Genomic DNA, 21,384 nt, shown 5'->3' with positions numbered 1-21,384 from the left:
GGCTGGTTGGAACAAAAACATGGTTATGGATGAGTGACAGTTTGTCAGTTTTCCAGCATTTCCAAGCATATGGTCAACTGTCATTTGCTCTCATTCATAACAATGTTTTTGTTCCAACCAGACAGATCTGAAGATAAATCTGCGTGTGTATGGTCACCTTTAAGTTTGCCTATGAGAAAAACAAAAGGGGGTATTAGATCTCGGCTGCTATTTCCACCGGGGGAAGTAGTGACTGCTACCTATTTTATTATGCCGTTTCCAACAGCATTGAAGGCAGATTCCGACAAAACAAATCCGACTTTGGATATGATTTGTCGGAAATGGCCGCAGGTTGTCGAATTCACAAGTGGTTTTCTACAATCTACAGCCATTTTCCCGATCCCCACTTTTCAACACTCGACAGCTGGAACATTTAATTCCGACTGTTGAGTTACAGTCGAGCTTAGTGAAAACGGACCAGGATTCCAACTGTCGGGATATTCCAACAGTCGGAATCTGGGATTGAATACCACACATAGAAGACAATTTATCAAACCCAATATGCTCCCATTGTGCTAATATGCCCGGATCCCATTGCAAATACGATCTTTGGTAAATGGGCCTTAACATCACTTCATTGGAGTTCTTTAGTATCAGGGTTTTAATTTATTTTCTGACTATGGTTCTGCTTTCTAAATAATACAATGATATTACAGGTTGAGTATCCCTTATCGAAGTATCACATATCCAAATTATTCCAAAAATCATACTTTAAAGAATGTACTTTTTTTTTCTTTGCTAAAAGCAATACTGGGGACATCTGTACATGGCACTACTGGGGACCTTATATGTACCTGGCACTACTGGGGACCTGATATGTACCTGGCACTACTGGGGACATCAGTAACACCACTACTGTGGCGATGATATGTACCGGGCACTACTGGGGAGCGGATATGTACCGGGCACTACTGGGGAGCGGATATGTACCGGGCACTACTGGGGAGCGGATATGTACCTGGCACTACTGGGGAGCGGATATGTACCTGGCACTACTGGGGAGCGGATATGTACCTGGCACTACTGGGGAGCGGATATGTACCTGGCACTACTGGGGAGCGGATATGTACCTGGCACTACTGGGGAGCGGATATGTACCTGGCACTACTGGGGAGCGGATATGTACCTGGCACTACTGGGGACATAGGTAACACCACTACTGTGGCGATGATATGTACCTGGCACTACTGGGGAGCGGATATGTACCTGGCACTACTGGGGACCTGATATGTAACTGGCACTACTGGGGACCTGATATGTAACTGGCACTACTGGGGACCTGATATGTAACTGCCACTACTGGGGACATGACATGTAACTGCCACTACTGGGGACATGACATGTAACTGCCACTTCTGGGGACTTGACATGTAACTGGCACTACTGGGGACATGATATGTAACTGGCACTACTGGGGACATGACATGTAACTGGCACTACTGGGGACATGACATGTAACTGGCACTACTGGGGACATGACATGTAACTGGCACTACTGGGGACATGACATGTAACTGGCACTACTGGGGACATGACATGTAACTGGCACTACTGGGGACCTGATATGTAACTGGCACTACTGGGGACCTGATATGTAACTGGCACTACTGGGGACCTGATATGTAACTGGCACTACTGGGGACCTGATATGTAACTGGCACTACTGGGGACCTGATATGTAACTGGCACTACTGGGGACCTGATATGTAACTGCGCTACTGGGGACCTGATATGTAACTGCCACTACTGGGGACATGACATGTAACTGCCACTTCTGGGGACTTGACATGTAACTGCCACTTCTGGGGACATGATATGTAACTGGCACTACTGGGGACATGATATGTAACTGGCACTACTGGGGACATGACATGTAACTGGCACTACTGGGGACATGAAATGTAACTGGCACTACTGGGGACATGACATGTAACTGGCACTACTGGGGACATGACATGTAACTGGCACTACTGGGGACATGACATGTAACTGGCACTACTGGGGACATGACATGTAACTGGTACTACTGGGGACATGACATGTAACTGGTACTACTGGGGACATGACATGTAACTGGCACTACTGGGGACATGATATGTAACTGCCACTACATATGTGCAAGAAAATGATTGCTTGGCATTCAAAGTCCGTGCCTGAGATAGTACACAAACTTTGTTTCATGTTTTGAAACCTTGTTTCATGCACAAATAAAATATATTTTTGGGTATTTCATGCGTTTGATGGGTTTATACAACATAAATGCAAGATCCCTCAAGATAAATCATTGAAATTTAAAATATTCCAAAATACGGAATAATCCGTTATCCAAATGCTTATGGTCCCAAGCATTTTGGATACGTGATGCTCAACAAATAACAATGAAAAGTCTTCCTGATAGTTAGATTGAGTAGCGGGGGTAAGATAATTTGTTCTGTAAAAAGGAAGCACCAATTAGAAGCCACAATTTGTTAATACAGTATGTCACAATACAGTACCTTTGGTTTCCAGTGTGACTGAATCGGAGTATTCCCCTGCTACTGCTTTGTTGCATGCCCGTACTCTGAAGTTCATATACTTGGAGTCAAACTTCAAACCTGCATGCAAATATAAGTGCAGTACATGATGAATGATCTGGGATGGGAAAGCAGCATCTCTGTGCTGTCACCACATACAACACTGCACACCATGACATCAATATAATGTATTGTGGTGAAAAACAAAACCACCCATATGCATAGGAGAAGCTCCTGGGAAGAGACAGAAGCCACCAATCCAAGATCTAAAAGATGACTTTCCTCTCGCTCAGACCCAAGTATACAGTAGGTATCACATCTGGTTCACATGAACACAAGTCACTTATGGACACTGTGATGCTTAATAAGGACAAATATCTGAAATAGTGTAGTGAACTAAATAAAACCGGAATGTTCAACACAAGCTAAAAGTTGATACAACAGTAGGTAATGCTATATATGATTAGCGATAAGGCAATATATTTGTGTCTTTTTAAATAATTAGCAAATGGTCACGGAGATACGTGTATAAATATTGTAATATATAGTTGCAGTCATGCTTAGCTTACCCGTGATGCATACGCAGGTGCAGGGCTGCCACTAGAAATGGTGGGGCCTTAACAAAATAGATTTGATGCTCATTCACCACCCGGCCGGCTCTGCTGCTGTGCTGGTCACTGGGGGGAGCAGAGCGAATCACAGGGGCCCCCACCCTCTGCTGCGCTGTTACCGCTGCAGCCCACTGCTCAGTGGAGGCAGTCGAGCATGACTGTGGGGGGGTATGGTTTGAAGAATGAGCGGCCCGGCCCTTCCCTCTGTCAGAGTGGCTGCGCCCAGGACAGCTGTGCCCACAGTACCCCCTTGATTGCGGCCCTGCATGGGTACACAAGCTTCTAGTGAGCGATTCAGTGCGTCAGGCTGTGATTGCACGCATCTGCAATTGGCACATTGTAAAATAAATGGACCGTTACAAACATAACCACAGCATGGAAAACATGGTATGGGGTGCGAACAGCTGCAGCTTGGATGAGTGTGTCTATATCTGTATGAAACTATTAACAGATTTAAGTGAACCTCTCAACTTTGATTTTTAATTTATGCTTCATCAATTGTATTTTATCTATTATTTTTTTTACTATCGAGTAATGTAATCTTATTTCTATTTTATTGTTTAATGATAGAAGATGTTCTAAGGGGAGAAGCGCATATATTGAGATATTTATACACTTATCTCCATGACAGTTTGCTAGTTATTTAAAACAAGCTAAATATATTCCCTTGACTCTAATCATATACAGTAAATGGCTGTTTCAAATGGTTGATCTTCTACTTTGTCATTCCTGTTTCATAAAGCTCACTTTCTATAAGTTACTCAAGTTATGTCACTTTCACTTGCCGCATTAATTTCACATACACATCGGGGGTAATTCTGATTCACTCGGAAAAGCACAATCACTCGCTAATGGACAAAACTATATGCACTGCAGGTGGGGCTGATGTAACATGTGCAGAGAGAGTTACATTTGGGTGTTTTATTGTTTCTGTGCAGGGTAAATCCTGGCTGCTTTATTTTTACACTACAATATAGATATCAGTTTGAAGTACAACCCACCCAAATGTAACTCTCTCTGCTTATGATACATTAGCCTCACCTGCAGTGCACATGGTTTTGTCCATTAGAGAGTGTTTGTGCCTTTCCAAGTGAATCAGAATAACCCCCATTTACACCATATCAACCCAGTCATTACAAAATTCTATTAGGAGCTGCTCCTACAAAAAGAGCAGAATTATACTTCACCTTAGTTAAACGTAGCCGTTCATCGGAATACGTTTTGAGTCTCAGCTGGCTATCTGTATTTTATGTTCTTTCAATGTTGTTTTGTTGTTAAAGACTGGGGTGGGTCTGACCTATGACTATTACTCCGCAACAGTCACCAGGAGCCTTTCTGCAGTCGCAGCTCCCCCGGTAAGTACTGCCCCAAATGCGTTACTCCAGGATCTGTAGGTCTCAGTAACATTGGGGAGGTGCAGGCGCAGGGCTGTTGGTGGAAGGTTAAAGCTGTCCGTCTGGGACTCAAATGCGTTAGCCTTTAGTAGTGACTAGCATTTGCACAGTGGTCTTCAGCGGAGAATGGCTGGACACTGGCATGTGGGTGTCTGGTTGCCCTTGAACCAAACCATGGCTTAAGGAGTAAATAAGGCATTTTGTATGTGGTTTGTATTATTTGTTGCTTGCATTCTTCTGCTACATTGTAATACAAACTGTCTTTAGAATAAACATTTCTTAAACAAATATCCCAGTTTGTAAGTTGGCCATCACCATATATGTATGATGGAATAACCCAATAGGTGACAAGTCACATACACTCCAACACCACCTCCCCTTCTTTATCCTTTATCGTTTCCATATTGTGGCTCCGGTGAACCCACTAACTTGGCTGTTCCCGCACCCGTCACAGTGATCCACCAGGTGAGCACACTCTATAACCCTTGACATTTTGACAATTTAAAGGTGCATACACACTGTACAATTTTTTTGACCAATTTGGTTGAAAGACATTTCCATTGAACCCAGTGTCCTGGACGAAAGATGTTGACAAAAGATATTGTCAACAAACAAACGATGAATGATGATGCGCATACCCGCCAGTTGTTCATCAAGATTGTTCGTCAACTGTGCATGCAGCTCAATTTGAATATCTTTCAAAAAGAGCCTATAAACTGTAGCTAGATCTTTCTTCTTTCGTCAGTCGTCAATATCTTTCGTCAACATCTTTAGTCCAGGACACTGGGTTCAATGGAAATGTCTTTCAACCAAATTGGTCAAAAAATTGTACAGTGTGTATGCACCCTAACTCTCAACACGGTCTTGATATTATGAATGCGAACCAAACGACTACATCTCACTTTGTATACCTTTATACATTGCTCTATCATAACACAGTCTATAGTAATCAGCACATACCTGCAGACCCCACAGATATGTTACACTTACCAGTGAGTGTGTACTCTGTTCCCTTTATTTGATCAACCATTTCCCAGCATCTCTCATCTTTGAGTCTTGGAAGACCGTCGAAGTTTGTTTTCCTATGTTCCAGAACATAATGGTCGATTTTGTTATCATCTTCAGGCATTCGCCAAGCCACTGTCACACAATTGTCAGCCACTATACAGTCAGCTGGATCAATCTCTGGTGCTTTGGGAACTGAAGGAATAAATAAATTAAAGAGGGGATGATTCCACTAGTCGTGCTCAGTGACCAATTCACTGTGGGGTAAATGTCTAAAGCTTGGAGAGTTGGTATCTATCCCCATAAACAACATTATGTGCAAGGTGATAATGTACCAGCCAATCAGGTCCAATATGTAAATTGAAAGTAGTTGATTGGCTGGAAAATGATCACCTTGCAAATAACGTTCTTTATGGGGATAGATACCACTTCTCCAAGCTTCATACATTTGAGATGACATCTTTTGTTCTGGTTAATATTTTAGATGCTGACCTCTAATACCATGGAAGAGCATACACAGTGAGCTACTTCTTGCTTAGTGTGTAAGGGGCCATAGGAGATCATGTTAGATACACACTACTTGGCGGATTGATATAATTTACCCTGATCAGCCGAGTGATTGCAAAGGTGTGTACCCAGTTTTACTGAAACAGTTAATAGAGTACATGGACGTTCTGAGGCCCCAATGACTTGGTGGAGCTGATAAATTATACACCTGTAATTACATACCAGATTTAAAATTAAAATAAATCAAAATAATATTAAGTAATTCCTTAAAGAATATGCCAGGCTGTGGTATCAATTCTACCACAGAGGACAAAACAATAGCCATTCCTCTGTTTCAGCATAAACCAAGGCACTGCTGCAGAACACGAACCATATCATCAGTAGCAAAACATACTCAATTATTTAAGTAGGTGCTTGTGAAGCCTGCTTTTAATCAATGGTTGGAAATATCTAGGCCAGCCAATGTCATGATGCTAACATGGACAAAAGTAAAGGTTCGTTATAGATAATGACTGGCTGGTGACACATCATCTATCTATCTATATATCTAGTGTCCGGGAGTTTCCGAACCACTGCCATCTGCTGGCATAGAGTGAAACTACATCTCTTTCTCACACATGCACAAACACAGAAGGTAAGAGACTAGCTTTCAAAACTTTTGCTTTGAGCGGGCTTACTAATCTTGTAATATGTTTCTAAGGTGTGGCACCTTCTTTAGTATCTTTTCACTGAAGAACAACTTTCAAACAACTTGGATCAGCTAAAGCAGGGGTATTTAATATGTGGCACCTAACTGCTCAGCTGTTATGGAAAGAACCCTGCCATGCCCTGCCACTCATTTTCTATACCAGTGATTAAAACTCAATTTAGAACCTGTAACTGAGCTTTTTTGTGATACATTGAACAATGTGTTGAAATTAGCACACATATTTGAGTCTATTATCAAGCAGGCATCACTGAATTATAAGTAGCTGCCCATCCTCTTAAAAAAAACAACACATTAATGCTGTTATGCCATGTAGATTGGAGTGCAATACTGGTCAGACTGTTGCTACTCTTCAAGGCAAGGTTAATTTATGTAGCAAGACTACTATGAAGCATGTGTACATCCATTTTGGTACTGTGTGAGAGTGCCACAGTGGAAGACAGTAGTTTTACACTGAGCTCCAATGCAAAACTACTTTAGCACAGTAATATAACCACTGTTCTAGCATCTTGCTAGAGTTGTGCCATGCTGTAGTGCGACCCAGTGGCACATATCATCTTTAGTAGAAACTTTTATTTCTGTTAAAAAGTGTCTTATTTGCATCACTATAAAAATCATAGGATGCACAAGCAGCGTCCACTGATTAAAACGATATGAGACGGGCCTATATTGTTTGTGTGACTAGTATCTGCATATGAAATGCTGTTACAGTGTTTTAACGGAAATCATTGGAACATAGCATATGTCATATGCAGATACAGCTGCACTCAGAATATAGACATGCTATATATCATTTTAAATCAGCAGAAGCTATTTGTGCATCCTATTTGCATAGTGATGCGAAATAAGCTTTCATTGGCAAAAACAAAACACCCTACATGAGCTGACCGGGAACTGTTAGCACACTCATGCCAGGCATTTCAAGGTGCATGGAGTATATGATGTATGAAGACACTTCTGTACAAGCATGCACAAAAAAAACTCCACTGGCTAAGAAACTGGGCTGTTCATAGTTGTAAGACATCCACTGCTGTGTACAGGGACTGTGCTACATCCGCAGGCCTGTACACACACACACACACACACACACACACACACACACACACACACATGTCCAACACATCTGTTTTCTATAAATGCTACACCAATTAAGTCAAGTATAAGTAACAGATGTATATAGCTTTCTTTTGAGATATTAAACTTGAACAACATTTAAAAAAAATATATTGTATATTACAAAGCAGCTATTTACATTTTTATTTAAGCCCTTTAAAAGTATGAGAATATTTAGGCCTTTTTAGAAAAAAAAAATTAATATTGCCCCTAACACATTGATCACCATGTACTATCAAGTCTGTGAGATTTGCAGAACAAGACACAGTTTATGGTTTCTACTGATTCATTCTATAGCTACAAGTTTAGTATAGCAGCATAACATTTGTGCAAGCATGTTGGCATATCACAGTATATATGGGACATACAACTCTGCACCACTGGTAATAACTCTGCAGATCACTAATTGCTGTCCTGAGGCCTCTGCTTATTACTTATTGACCTGGCAGGGTTTATTGGAGAAAAAAACGTCCACTGCAGGATGCTGTGTCTAGGAACTGGAAGCCACTGCATATACGCTCTGAATAAAAACTGTTCTGTTATGGCAGGCTAAGGCAGATTTACAGCCATGATTTCTGTAACAAGCAAAATAAATTGCTTCTCCCAGCCACAGTTACATTAAACAAAGTATTCAACTGGGCTAGTTTTTGTTTAAGAGTACCATTAACATAATAAAGAGTGAAACCAAAGATGGCGGACCACAGGACAGAAACTCTACACAGCTGTGTGACTAGTATACCCATAAACAATTAACAAGACTCACATTACTTTCTTCAGTCTCAAAGAACTCCTGATTGAAATCATGAAATATTTAGTTGTGCCATGTAAACTAAAACTAACAAGCATACAGTTAAACTATTTTGTATGCATAACATACTTCACAGAACAGGATTATTGCTGGAGCTGGAGCCATTCTTAATTACTTCTCTCACTCAACCCATTAGCATTCTACTTTTGAGTTAGCTACATTTGGCACTTTGGGCGAGATTTAATAAGCATTAAAGTTCCTTTGGAATCAATTACACTAATATAAGTCAAATTATAGATGCAAGAGCAAAAACTAGCATAGTTTTTCCTCTAGTAATTTACCTGCAATACAAGCAGATGGAACCTTATGGTTCCTGTGACTTCTCTCCTCAGAGAAGTGCCCCGCAATCCCCCCTTAAGCCGCCCAGAAAGGTCCAGAGAGGCAGGATCGCATTTTGAGACTCAGATAGGAGTTCTATTGAAGATGGGATGTTGCCTATAGCAACCAATCAGATTCAAACTTCTTATTTATTTAGCACCTTCTAGAAGATAATAGATATAATCTGATTGGTTGCTATGGGCAACATCCCGTCTTCATTAATGGTAAATGTACCCCATAGATCTGCAAATTCCCACAAGTCCCTTTGGTCGGTGTTTAGTAGTAATGTAGTTTTGTCACTTTGTGTATCTGAGTCGCAGGAATCCTGGCGTGCCGAGGTGCTACTTGGTGTCACAGTGTATGAGGACACATCTGTACAGGTGAAGGAAGTAAGAGATAACATAAGGAGACTATTAGGTAATCTCATAAAGAATCTGATGGTAGAAAAGAAAATGTACTGAATGTAAAAAAAGGTGTTTACACTAAAGATTTTGGGAAACACACAATGCAATGAACTAAGTTTTCTCAAAGCACCATGGCATAAAATATGACTGGCGGCCATTTATATTCTTTTGGAAACAAAAAAATTACTACTGCACTACCCAGACAAATAAATAAATCTACTTAGTTACACAACACATTACCTGGTAAGAATTTTAAGGTCTGGATCATTTGCTTTTCCTGGGAGAAATCCACCATTAAATGCGTCATGTTGTCACTGACCTTGGGTTTCAGTGAGAGGCGGAAAGCAGCGGCCATTGTAACCCTACAATGTAAATGTAGCACAGTAAGCAGTAGTAAGTCTCCAATGAATATGCTGCTTTATCATTAGGGCTCTTCTATCTGTGCATTCTGTGACGGATTCAGAGAATTCCGTTTTGCGGAAAGATCTGTTCTATAGCAACTGGAAGAATGCATGGATCAACTCAGGGTCATTCAAATCTCAGTCATATCTCACATGCAGCTGAAAATATGTAACTGTACTACAAAGGGCCTGTCGCATATTGTAGAAATGTCCTGTGAGACTGTAGACAGGCCTGCAGCCACTTCCAAGGTGAACATATAGAAATAAAACTTTACAAATGAAAGAGACATAAGTTGCTATCAGATAAAACTACTATGGTGATCACTTAAGGTGCATACACACTGTGCAATTTTTTTGACAAAAGATATTGACAACAGACGAACGACGATGCGCATACCCGCCAGTTGTTCATCAAGATTGTTCGTCAACTGTGCATGCAGCTCAATTTGGATATCTTTCAAAAAGAGCCTAGATACTGTAGCTAGATATTTCGTCTGTCATCAATATCTTTCGTCAACATCTTTAGTTCGGGACACTGGGTTCAAGGGAAATGCGCGTCCTCCGATCTTTTCATACCCCCACTATCCACGTCGGCGTGGAGTTGATTTTAGATAGTGTGGCGAGCGCAGTGAGCCACCGAGCCCGAAGCGTGGCTAGCGCAGCGAGCCCTGAGTGGGGACACGAATTACTTTACATGTATTACGCGTCCGCTCACCACACTTCTGGCTCATATTCTGCGTCCGCTCGCCACGCTTCAGGCTCGGTGGCTCGTCACACTATCTAAAATCAATCTCCATCTTGTATAAGACAGTATTCAATACTTTAAACAGGGCTCTATTTCATCTTTTAAAGAACACAGTGATAGGAAGGTCTAAATAAGTTGAGGAGTATGTAACATCTGCCTCTTCACAAGGAGTATCCAATTACATGCACTAATATAACGCATGTTAAAAATGGGCTTTTTAGTACCATCCAATTATACCCTGTGCAATCCAATTATAGCCTGTTTTAACCTATTTCAGGGAATAGCACATGGGATCTGGGATAAGTTCCCAAAAACGGGGTCTCCAGGGGCTGCTAATAAAGGACTTTGATTTGTGTGCCTAATCCCCAATAAGTGCTCGGTTTGTGGGGATAAATTTTTAAAAAGCAGCAGAACACTCACGGTAACATTAAAGGAAATGCTGAAAGACAATACAAACATATGGTCCTAACAATATGACTCCAAGATATTTTAGACACAATCTTCAAGCTATAGTAATATTTTTGTTAAATATCTCATTGTCTGGTCAGCATTCCTAAATATCGGTCTTCAATTGAAAACAAAAATATACTCTAAAACAGATGCAACACATCAAGACATCTAGGGGATAAAAAGATATTTCTGAAAAACAGTAGAAGGAAGAGGATTGGTACTGTACCTATCCTTGATCTGTCTGGCAGCCTTGGTGCAAGAAGGAGAGAGAGAGCAGAGTTAGTGTCTCCATGCAAGTATAAAGGGCAGCAAACTCCATGCAGGACTTTATGGTGAATAAACATTCCCCACACACACGTTCCTTATAGCACACATAAGTGATCATAATGCAAGCCAGCTCTTCAGTAAGACAACAAAAGTGCTGGTGTTAAATGAGGCGTTAGAACAGTCATCAGGTGCCAATCATCAATAGAAAAGAATACATTAAACAAGCATCTGTAGTATAACATTGACATTCAAAGAAAGTAAAATTAGAGAGAAAAAGAAAAAACAGCAATGTAGCATAACTGAGAGTTTGCATCCATGAGGCATCAGCAAAAGTAAGTATTATAGGCGGACGTATGGCAATGTACTGTATCCACACTGCACACATCAGTGCATTATGGAGCAGTGCCCTTTCTTTATATTCCTTTGTATGGACTAGGAGTTCCCGTGGAAAGTATTGCAAGCCATTCTTCCTACTTGTCACTGCTTTTTGTGATGTGATTTGTGATGTCACCACCACGCTCCACTGCTTCTCAATGCCACTTACTGATCTATTCACTCTCTTCTGTTTGACTGCAGGATATTAACAACCAGACACATTTAACGGATAAGGAGACCAATACACTACTTCTACTACTACTACTACCAGATTTGCCTCTACATTTGGGCTTTTAATTATTTAATAGTGATATTTAATTTTTCTTATTGACTGAGGAATGATTATAACGTCTCTTGAGACAAGGAAAATGCTCCTTAAATCCAAGCCTGGTACTGTGGGAGTATGAAGTCTTAGCACAATTTGGGGGAGAGGAGGGGGCACTTGTGGCTTTGTGAGAATTCTATAGAAGTTTCAACCGTTTTAATAGTATATGTAAAATGTCTTCACCTTTGGATTCTGACTTTTATTTAATGGCCTGATGACATGCTAACTACAGGTGCTGTCTGGTTTGATATATATTCTTTATTTAATATACCCCTATCACATTTCATGGAGCTTAACTGATGTATTTGGGTTATACCCCTTTCACACCAGCCAAAATTCCGGGGTTGTCCCGGGAAAAACCCTCGACTAGCGCTGGTGTGAAAGGTTCCCAATTAGCCGGGATTTTAACCCTGCTAGTAAGCAGGGTTGCTCTCGCGACCAGCCCAGGTTACTGGCTGGTGTGAAAGGTACTGACCCATGTGGCAGTGGTGTCCGGGCAGCGGGGTCTGGCGGCGTGCAGCGTGTTCCAGGCAGCGGCAGCTGGGAGCTTGTAGTGCTATTTGCCAGGCGGCGCGGTGGGAAATGCTGCTGAATTTGAAAACATTTTGAAAAGACTGGCTGGACGCTCTCAGCCAATCAGCATCTGGCCAGTCTTCTCAAAATTCAAATTTTGTTTGAATTTGAAAAATGTTTTCAAATTCAGCAGCGCTTCCCGCCCCACCGCCCGGTAAATAGCACTACAAGCTCAAAGCCCCCGCTGCCTGGACCCCTCCACCCGGACCGGCTGCTGCACATAGGCGCCCTCCCAGCGGTGCCTCTTCCACCTCACACCAGAAAACGCAGGGACTTGGCTGGTGTGAAAGGGGTCAACCCACAGACTGTTTGAAAAATGTCAGACAGGAGCCGATTGGTTGGTTGTTTATCACTCTCCATGTTATCACTTTTGAAGCTTAGTGCATCTGGCTCTGAGACTTTACAACATAAGATTGTAAGCTTGCAGCAGGGACCTCCAACCTCTATGTCTGTCTGTTTTACCCAGTTTGTTCTTTCAGTGTTGTCAACATTTGTAAAGTGCAACGGAATCTGCTGCGCTACATAAGAAACTGTAAATAAAATAAAATAAAAAATGATGATAGCTTGAATCAGATTGGTTGGTATGGACAACACCTGCACTTGTACTCTTTAAAAGGTATGAGACAATTCCCCTTATATTTTCTGTAATTGCCAAAACACCCCAGATACTCTCTGCACGTTACAGCTGTCCCATCTGTAGTGTGCATGGTAGTGTCCAGTTATGTGCTTTTTTTGCTTTGCTAACCAAGCTGAAATACAAGCAAACAGTTACAAAATGGAAGTAAGTACAGCTTGATTTGAAGTTTTCATTAAATATTGGTCCGTGTCACAGCTGTGTTAGCATAGATATGTAATGAAATCTAGTTCAGCAAGGATATGTCTACTGATAAACAAACATGCTGGTCGTAGCAACATTTAAGCTACACTCAAATAGAGGCTGTTCATGCTGCTTTGAGTAGCACATTACCATTCTACATGTGCAGAGTAATGCAAGAAAAATGTCTTTAAGGTTTCCCTTCAAAGTCGCATTTCTGTACCTTGGTGAACTCCTCGGGCTCCTTTATGTCCATGCTCCGTGAAGCAAATTCTAATAGTTCCTCTGAGCTCTCTAGGGCATTTGTACACTGGGACAGCTGATTCTAGGACAAAATGGAGATAAGAACGTGCAATGGTAAGTATGTGCTTTTACCAAAAATGGAGGGTATCCAATTAGCCCTGAAGAAACATCGGGTAAATTGCAAAAAAGTCTGTTTTTCACTCTCGTTGTTTCTATTCCGATTTCTTTTTTTTTTTTTCAATTTTGGCACCCAATATTTTTTCAACGCCTACAGTCGGCTTTTGCTCAGAAATGGGCTGCTTTCAGGGAGTTTGATTCGAGCAGAACAAAATTCCAGATAAGCCACAGCTCACACCGGGATTATCGGGGCAAATTGGATAGCCTTCACTGAGACAATTACAATTGAATACCTCCAATGTGTGATTTTGCAAATGCTCAAGAAAAACTACCACATGATATCTGGCACATAATGTTCATTCTAGCACCCTGCATCTTTCAGAAGCTTTGCAGTTCCTCTTTCCTGCCTGGGGTGTCACTCTCTGCTGTGGTGCTTATAAGAGACTTTGGTTTGTATCACAGTGTAAAGAAACAGACCATATTGTGCTCGAAGTAGACAGCCACACCACAGGCAGGAAAGAGGAACTGCAGGCTTTGAAAGATGCAGGGTGCTAGAATGAACACTAGCACAGTTATAGTACAGACATGTAATGATCTGATTTATTCCCTTTTACCATTAAAAGAATAACCATATTACTGACAAAAAATATAATACTAACCTTTTGAGTACCAAGTGGATTTTGTCAAAAAAGGGGTGAAATTTGCCAAGCAAACATTTTTATTCATCATAATGACCTGTAATGTTTACTTTATATAGAAAATATCTTTTTTTTTTTACAAAATATTTATTATTCTGGATTTATATGACAAATGTGAGTGATGCTGGAATTTTTAGCGGATAATCTACACTTGTCTCAGCACTCAAAGGGTAATAACAGTAAATATATATATATATATATATATATATATATATATATATATATATATATATATATAACAGAAGGTAGCACACACCCACCATCCTGATGACGATGCAATAAAGCATCGAAAACGTTTGACAGCAATCTGAGTCTTTGAAGTTTTTTCCAAGTCTCCGTGGGTGCGTGCTACCTTCTGTTATTGACAGGCCGTCCGCGTCCTTTTGCACAGGCACCGGAGCCATTTACCTATTGAACTGGAGTGCCTTCCCTACGACCCTCTCTCTCTCTCATATATATATATATATAAATAAAAAACTGCTCCTCTTGGACAAGTCCCTGCCATAAAGGAACTGATGATAAAATACAAAGGTTGTCAGTGGCTGAGACACAAGGAAAAGTATGTTGATCAGAGAACCTTCTAATATAAACATGCCTGGAGAAGTCATACATGACATATAGCATTGGGAGTAAGTATCTATTAATGATATGCATGCCACCTTAAAGCTCACACACGGGAACTTGCATTTAATAACTGTCACAGGAGTTTTATTCTATTTCCATTGAAGAATTGTGCCTTCATTGTCAATTGTACACAATCTTAAATCCCATTCCAATTGTGAAGAGAACCATTAGAGAAATGCATACACTGAAATCTAAAGATTGCTCTCACTAATGGGAAGCTGAATCCAAAACCATCCAGATAAATCTTTTTTTTTTGTAGTTTTCTAATTTCGACTTAACTCTCCAGTTCCAATACATCAACCAATCAGATGCCTTGAGAGATGCTCTACATGATTTGGAATGCACAGTAACATACAGTGTACTCTCACCTGTAATTCCTGGGTTTTGTGGGCCTGCTCTTGCTTTATGCTGTTGGTCATTCTCTCTTTCACCTCATCCAGCACAGAGTAAAGACTGTCAAACTCTTCCTCCAACTCCGAAAGCACTTTGGTGGAGTTTGACTGTAAAAGTAATAATATAAAACAAAATCATATCACACTACAACCGAAAACCACATCCCAGATACTTAACCCCTTTGAATTCCTTCAAATTCATCATTTATTTCATACTCCATACCCTCCCTCCTGGTCCTCCAAGCCCTTACCCCCTTTGAAAGTCTTAGGTAAGTGGCATTGTTTACAAAGGGCTTGATCTCTCAGCTTTATGCCATTATTCTCAATTCTACCTTACCCTCCTAGAGACTCCATGGGAGTGAGACCTGGGACCTCCTCCAGGAGATTAGGCCTGGGACGACATGAGACCGAGCAATGCCAAAACTTCTATTGCAACTAAAATTAAAGAGAGTGCACTAACTAAAATGTTACTGTTCTCCTCATCCTACTGTTGGCATGGGTATGGATGCAGCAGTGATGATCCATATATGGTGAACCTGTGCTAATATTGTCCCCTTCTGTCACTTGGTTCATTGCCTATTCATTGAACTCACTCCTAGTGACACTGGATCCCAGATTTGTTGCAGTGAAATAACTTATTACCTCCATGACGGGGACACATTTTCACCCAAGTTGGCTTGCTGAGTGTAGTCCCTCATCCCTTTCTTCCTGAGTGTTAACTTCATATGTGGACCCATGGGTAAGGACTCTGATCTTTCTTCACTTCTATGATTACACCTCCATGCTGAGGTCTTTTCTTTTTATTGGATGCTCATTGTAGATTTACCCTTCCGATATTGTTTTGTGGCCCCCCTCTCTCCCTTTTCTTCTATTACCTTCCATACTTCCCTTTTTACCATCCATTATCCACTTGTCGTATCCAGTTTTTTAAAATTGCTATTGTAATTTAAAATATGGTCTGTATTGGGCTTTTGGAATCCTAACATTTCATAAGTAGGAGAAGAAATAGTCTGTAACTCATACACGCCATGACCTGTATTACAGTAGTTTAATGTGATCTTCAGCAGTTGATGCATGATTATGTACTGCTACTAAGCTACGAGATGAAGGCAATGTTTAGCTTTGATGCCACTGACTTTGATGAAGCGGAGCTCACACTTGGATACAAACACTCTTTTGTTGTACCATTACTGGCACAGGAGAACATAAACATGTCATATAGTCTGTCGCTCTGATACCTTACCTGCACGCCTTTTAGTACGTGACTTAACGTGTCAATAAAATTCTGGATTTCATCATTTTTGTTGGCCAGAGTTGTGATGATCCTCTGCAAAGCCTCCTATAGATTACACAAGTGAAAAGAAACAAATTAAAAATAGCACACTTGTTTTGTTGTAGAATTAAAAGTAGACATTTTTTCTCGGTCTTCATGACTTATAAATCAAGGCCAAGAAATAACTCCATAAAATGTATGACACCAAAAATCTTCTAGGGCCTTATTCAGAGTGACAGCCATTACCAATGTTTACCAGGTTGAGTGATGCTTTGCTACTGCACATGGAGTATTATCCCACAAAACTAGTGTGGTTCATAGGGACGCCCACAGGATGGTCGACATACATTGGGTAAACCACTGAAAGTCAACAGGCCTTAGGTCGACCCCCTAAAAAGGTCAACATAGGCCTAGGTCGACGGGGTAATTAGGTTGACGCAAGCATTAGGTCAACAGTCAGTCGACATGGGTTTTTCACTTTTTTATCCCGAATGAAGACACAGTTGACATGGACACCGTATCGGTGCACCGCATTGCACGGCACACTATTTTATTCTCCAGCCACATTCTAGTGGATGGTAGAGCATGAAATACCGCCTGTCAGCACAAAAAACCATGTGGACCTAATGATCCTGTTAACCTAGACCCAAATCAACCTTTTGAGTGTGTCGAGCTAAGGCCTGTCGACATTCAGTGGTCAACCAAATGTATGTAGACCTTCCTGTGGTCGACTTAGTGTTCATACGGTAACTCCCACAAAACTCCTACATAGCCTGTGTTACACAGTGTGTACACACATAAAGGCACTGTTACAGATGAGACACACATCAAAAGTGTCTTGGAAAAATGCCGGAGCGTTCCAGTACAGTAATTGGTAGATGTATAAACAGGTGCACAAAGATGGTCCATCTTATGGGCAGATTAAGAGGGGGACATGGGGGAGGCTGGGATGTCCACACAGGAGGTCATCCACGGATCGAGGACCAGCACTTGCCATAGGGCTAGTGCAATATTCCATGGTTAAACCAATAAAGCTATCTAAGCATGCACCAATCACCAATCAGTGGCTATGGATGCTGACAGCGGGCCTCTCCCTGTTTGACGAATGGACGGACAGACTTACATCAAGGAAGTACTTTGTAGTGACAATTGGATGAAGTCATAGATGGGCAACTGCCATTAGACACAGCTGAGCCCACCTATGAACCAGCCCCATAATGTCTACACAAGTCAAAATGATCAGGCAACAAACTGTGGGCCTTATTCTAGTTCACTCTTTCTGACAAAATCCTTCTTAGATGGCCAAAACCATGTGCACTGCAGGGGGGCAGATGTAAAATGTGCAGAGAGAATTAGATTTGGGTGAGTTATTTTGTTTCTGTGCAGGGTAAATACTGACACTGCAATATAGATCTAACTTTGAAGTAAAACCCCACCCAAATCTAATTCTCTCTGCACAAGTTACATCTGCCCCACCTGCAGTGCACATGGTTTTCTCCATCTGAGAAGGATTTTGACAGAAAGAGTGAACTATAATAAGGCCCAGTATGAGAATTCAGGATAGTGTAAAATCACAAAACAAATCTTTTTATTCTGACACAAACAATAATCCCCAGCAGGACACAGCTTGTTCTCTGAGCAAGGCTTGTGCCAGGAGAGGCCCAGTGGGAGGGCTCAGGCCAAAGCAGGTCTAACCTAGTGGTGTCATATGCTTAATAAAAGCTATTAAAGAATCCAGTGTATACACATGGTTATGGTCACTTTGTTGGACAATATTTTATATACAGTATAACAACTGTCATCTTTGAAATTAATGAGTCTCTGAAAATACAAACAATACAAATGTTGTTTTTGTATGAAACTATACAGCAATAGTTGTAAACAGAGCAGCTGTCATCATACTGCCCAGACGCTCTCTAATACCACTTTCACATCGCCGACACGTTTTAAAAACCGGTATTTTAAAATGGTAATTAAAACGGGTCAGAGCCTTTACATTGCCGCAGATTACCGTTTTAAATACCGGTTTATACCCCTTTCACATCGCACTTTTAAAACGGTAAATTGCCGTTTTTTTTCCCCTTTTTAAAACGTTTAAGCCTGCACTGTGAATGCATAGCATTGTACACATTCACATTGCACAAAAAACGGCAAGGAACCGTGTAGGACTCTGCTTTTTACACGGTTCGAAATGCCAGTTAACTTTAAACGGTAAATCGGCTGTGGTGCATTCACAGTGCAGGCTTAAACGTTTTAAAAAGGGAAAAAAACGGCAATTTACCGTTTTAAAAGTGCGATGTGAAAGGGGTATTATAAAGCGTAACCACACTCCAGCAACTTTACATTGTCATTTGTATTGTATCAATAGAAACGGTAAACCCTATACCTTATTGCGCTTCATATTACACTCAAGGATTATCTATGGAAAGTCACCTTCAGGGTATAACATATAACCTGGCTGAAGGTGGATATTTCTCATTATCAAAGGTCATAGAAATGGGTGCAGTAGGAGGAAATGATGGGTGAGAAGAAAACTACTGCACTCCATAGAGGGCACCTTTTGCTATTAGCAGGCGGCCATTTTTTACCTTAAGTACTCTGAAATAATATTTTCATGTGTATTTTAATATGAAATGGATTTTCAGAGTGCTGTTGTATACTTATCAATGAATAGTGGGGCATAAAGGAATTTATAATCAGGCTTCCTGTTGATAGGTACCTGGCTGAAAAGGGCAGACTTTGCCCATGTAGTGAAATATGAAGGTTTTCTAAAGTTGAATCCGCATCCATTCGCAACAATCTGCAACTGTTTTCGACAATCCACAGTCATTCCGACTGTCAGAAATCTACCGATACCTACAGAAAATCTACCCATATTCTACAGATCCACAGATGGTCAGGAAAACAAGGACTGTTGGCCACCCCTGCTTTAACTTGTCTGGACCAACTCCAAGTTTGATACTATTCATTGTTGCTGAAACTGGAAACAAAAGTATCCTATGTACAGTAAATGTTTACATTGTACTTAATCACTTTCTGTACTGAGAATATAGGTAGAAACTGAATGTATGTCAGGCCTCAAACATTCTATACTTTTGTATTGTATTAAATTAAATTAAAGGGTAAGGAGCTTTATACATAAAACCTTTTTGAGAGCAGATAGGGACCACTTTCTTTGAATAAACTACCTACTGTATTATGTCCTAGATAGGAGGCATACTACCCAATGCCATTTAGGTGAATATTACACCATTTAAAAAAAAAAAAAAAAAAGAGCCATTCCATGTGATAAAATGGGACATTTGGATACATTTTTAATATGCCCCATTCCATAAATAAGGTGGAATAAATGCATCTGGTACTCTCTTTGTGATCTCATAAATCAGTTAAAGCTTAATAGGGCACATACACAATTTTGTCTGTTTTTATATTCGATTCTGCTAATATAAGTAAAATTGAATTAAAAATCAAGCATTCGATTTCGATCGCGATGCGCAGTACTGTATAGTCCAAATCAAATGCATACATCGTGCATTACGATTCAATCGTGATTGAATCGGGAATGAATAGAATGTAAAATTGCACCATTTGTACACTTCTTAAAGTTGATTCTATTAAAATAAAAAGTTAAGAAAAAAAGTAACTTGCAAAAAAAATACAATGTAACTTGTGATGGAACAGGACACAGAGAAGACAAAGAAGGTAACATAATAGTGAAGGTGCCCATATATGGTGCAATGAACTCCATGCTTTTAGTACTAGATTGCATTGTATCCAGTATAAAAATCATATAATGTGCTACAGCAGCATGCTTTTTGTATGGTGAAATATAGTACTAAAGGTGCCCATACACGGTACAATTATTGTTTACAATTTGGACTAGATCACATCGCATACATTGCAATGCAATGAGATGCAATCTAGTACAAAAGTATGTGCAGCAATCTAGTACAAAAGTATGTGCAGCACTTACTTTTTGAGCTTTGCGAAAAGATGTGCGCGTGAGCACGCATCTCATCGCACCCAGCAATTGTACCATGTATGGGCACCTTAAAAGCACAGGCTGCACAAACCTTCTGTGCTGTGCAATGTGATGTGCACGGGAGCACGCATCGCAACCAAAAAGTGCACCGTGTATAGGCACCTTAACTTCTGGGAAATTAGACCAGGCTGATTTTCCCTGTGCAGGGTAAGCATACCCTGTAAGTCCTGGACTTCAGAGCTGGGATTTGGCAGGAATCACAGACGTTAGTTTGGAGACTGGATACAGAATTGCAGCCCAATTTAAGTGGACAACTGATGGTTGGATCCGGCATATGTAAAGTGGACATTGTAGTACCCTCACCCTCTACACAGCCGGCAGCCGAGGAGTCCCGCCGCTTAATACCATCTGCACAGTGCGCCTGTGACACGGCCGTCAGACGCACAGAGCATTCTCCTCTCCCGACTAAGCCCGCTGGACGGAAAACAGTCTATTACAGCGAGGAGAGCGGCATCCGCCCACACTATCAGCATTGTGAAGCCGAGCACCGGCAATACAGACTGTTCTGATTACCACCGGTCACGGGTAAGACTGCTCCGTTAAAGAGCACCTGTATTCCTCAAGGATTCCCCCAACCCATACCTCTGCTCTTTCCCCAATACCATCTGGGAAGCGTGCATACTTAAG

General features: G+C 41.0%; 1 protein-coding gene across 5 annotated transcripts in view; it reads right to left on the bottom strand.

The window, feature by feature from the left end:
* The window catches only part of FSD1L (fibronectin type III and SPRY domain containing 1 like), a 76,154-nt gene that overhangs the window by 32,249 nt on the left and 22,521 nt on the right, over positions 1 to 21,384 (bottom strand). For all 5 annotated transcript variants that reach the window (XR_014473599.1, XM_083184956.1, XM_083184947.1 and 2 more), the window contains 7 exons: positions 16,686 to 16,781; positions 15,419 to 15,550; positions 13,592 to 13,693; positions 11,241 to 11,263; positions 9,659 to 9,780; positions 5,548 to 5,757; positions 2,535 to 2,633 (listed from right to left, as the gene is read on the bottom strand). Coding sequence is in view for 4 of the 5 variants with exons in the window: in XM_083184956.1 (XP_083041082.1) it covers positions 2,535 to 2,633; positions 5,548 to 5,757; positions 9,659 to 9,780; positions 11,241 to 11,263; positions 13,592 to 13,693; positions 15,419 to 15,550; positions 16,686 to 16,781 (784 nt within the window). In the remaining variant the exon portion in view is untranslated. The remainder of the gene's footprint in view (positions 1 to 2,534; positions 2,634 to 5,547; positions 5,758 to 9,658; positions 9,781 to 11,240; positions 11,264 to 13,591; positions 13,694 to 15,418; positions 15,551 to 16,685; positions 16,782 to 21,384) is intronic.

The sequence above is a fragment of the Crinia signifera genome, chromosome 1 (assembly GCF_055691185.1).
Source record: "Crinia signifera chromosome 1, ASM5569118v1, whole genome shotgun sequence".
In the NCBI taxonomy this organism is placed as follows: domain Eukaryota; kingdom Metazoa; phylum Chordata; class Amphibia; order Anura; family Myobatrachidae; genus Crinia; species Crinia signifera.
This window is presented reverse-complemented; position numbering and strand designations above follow the sequence as displayed.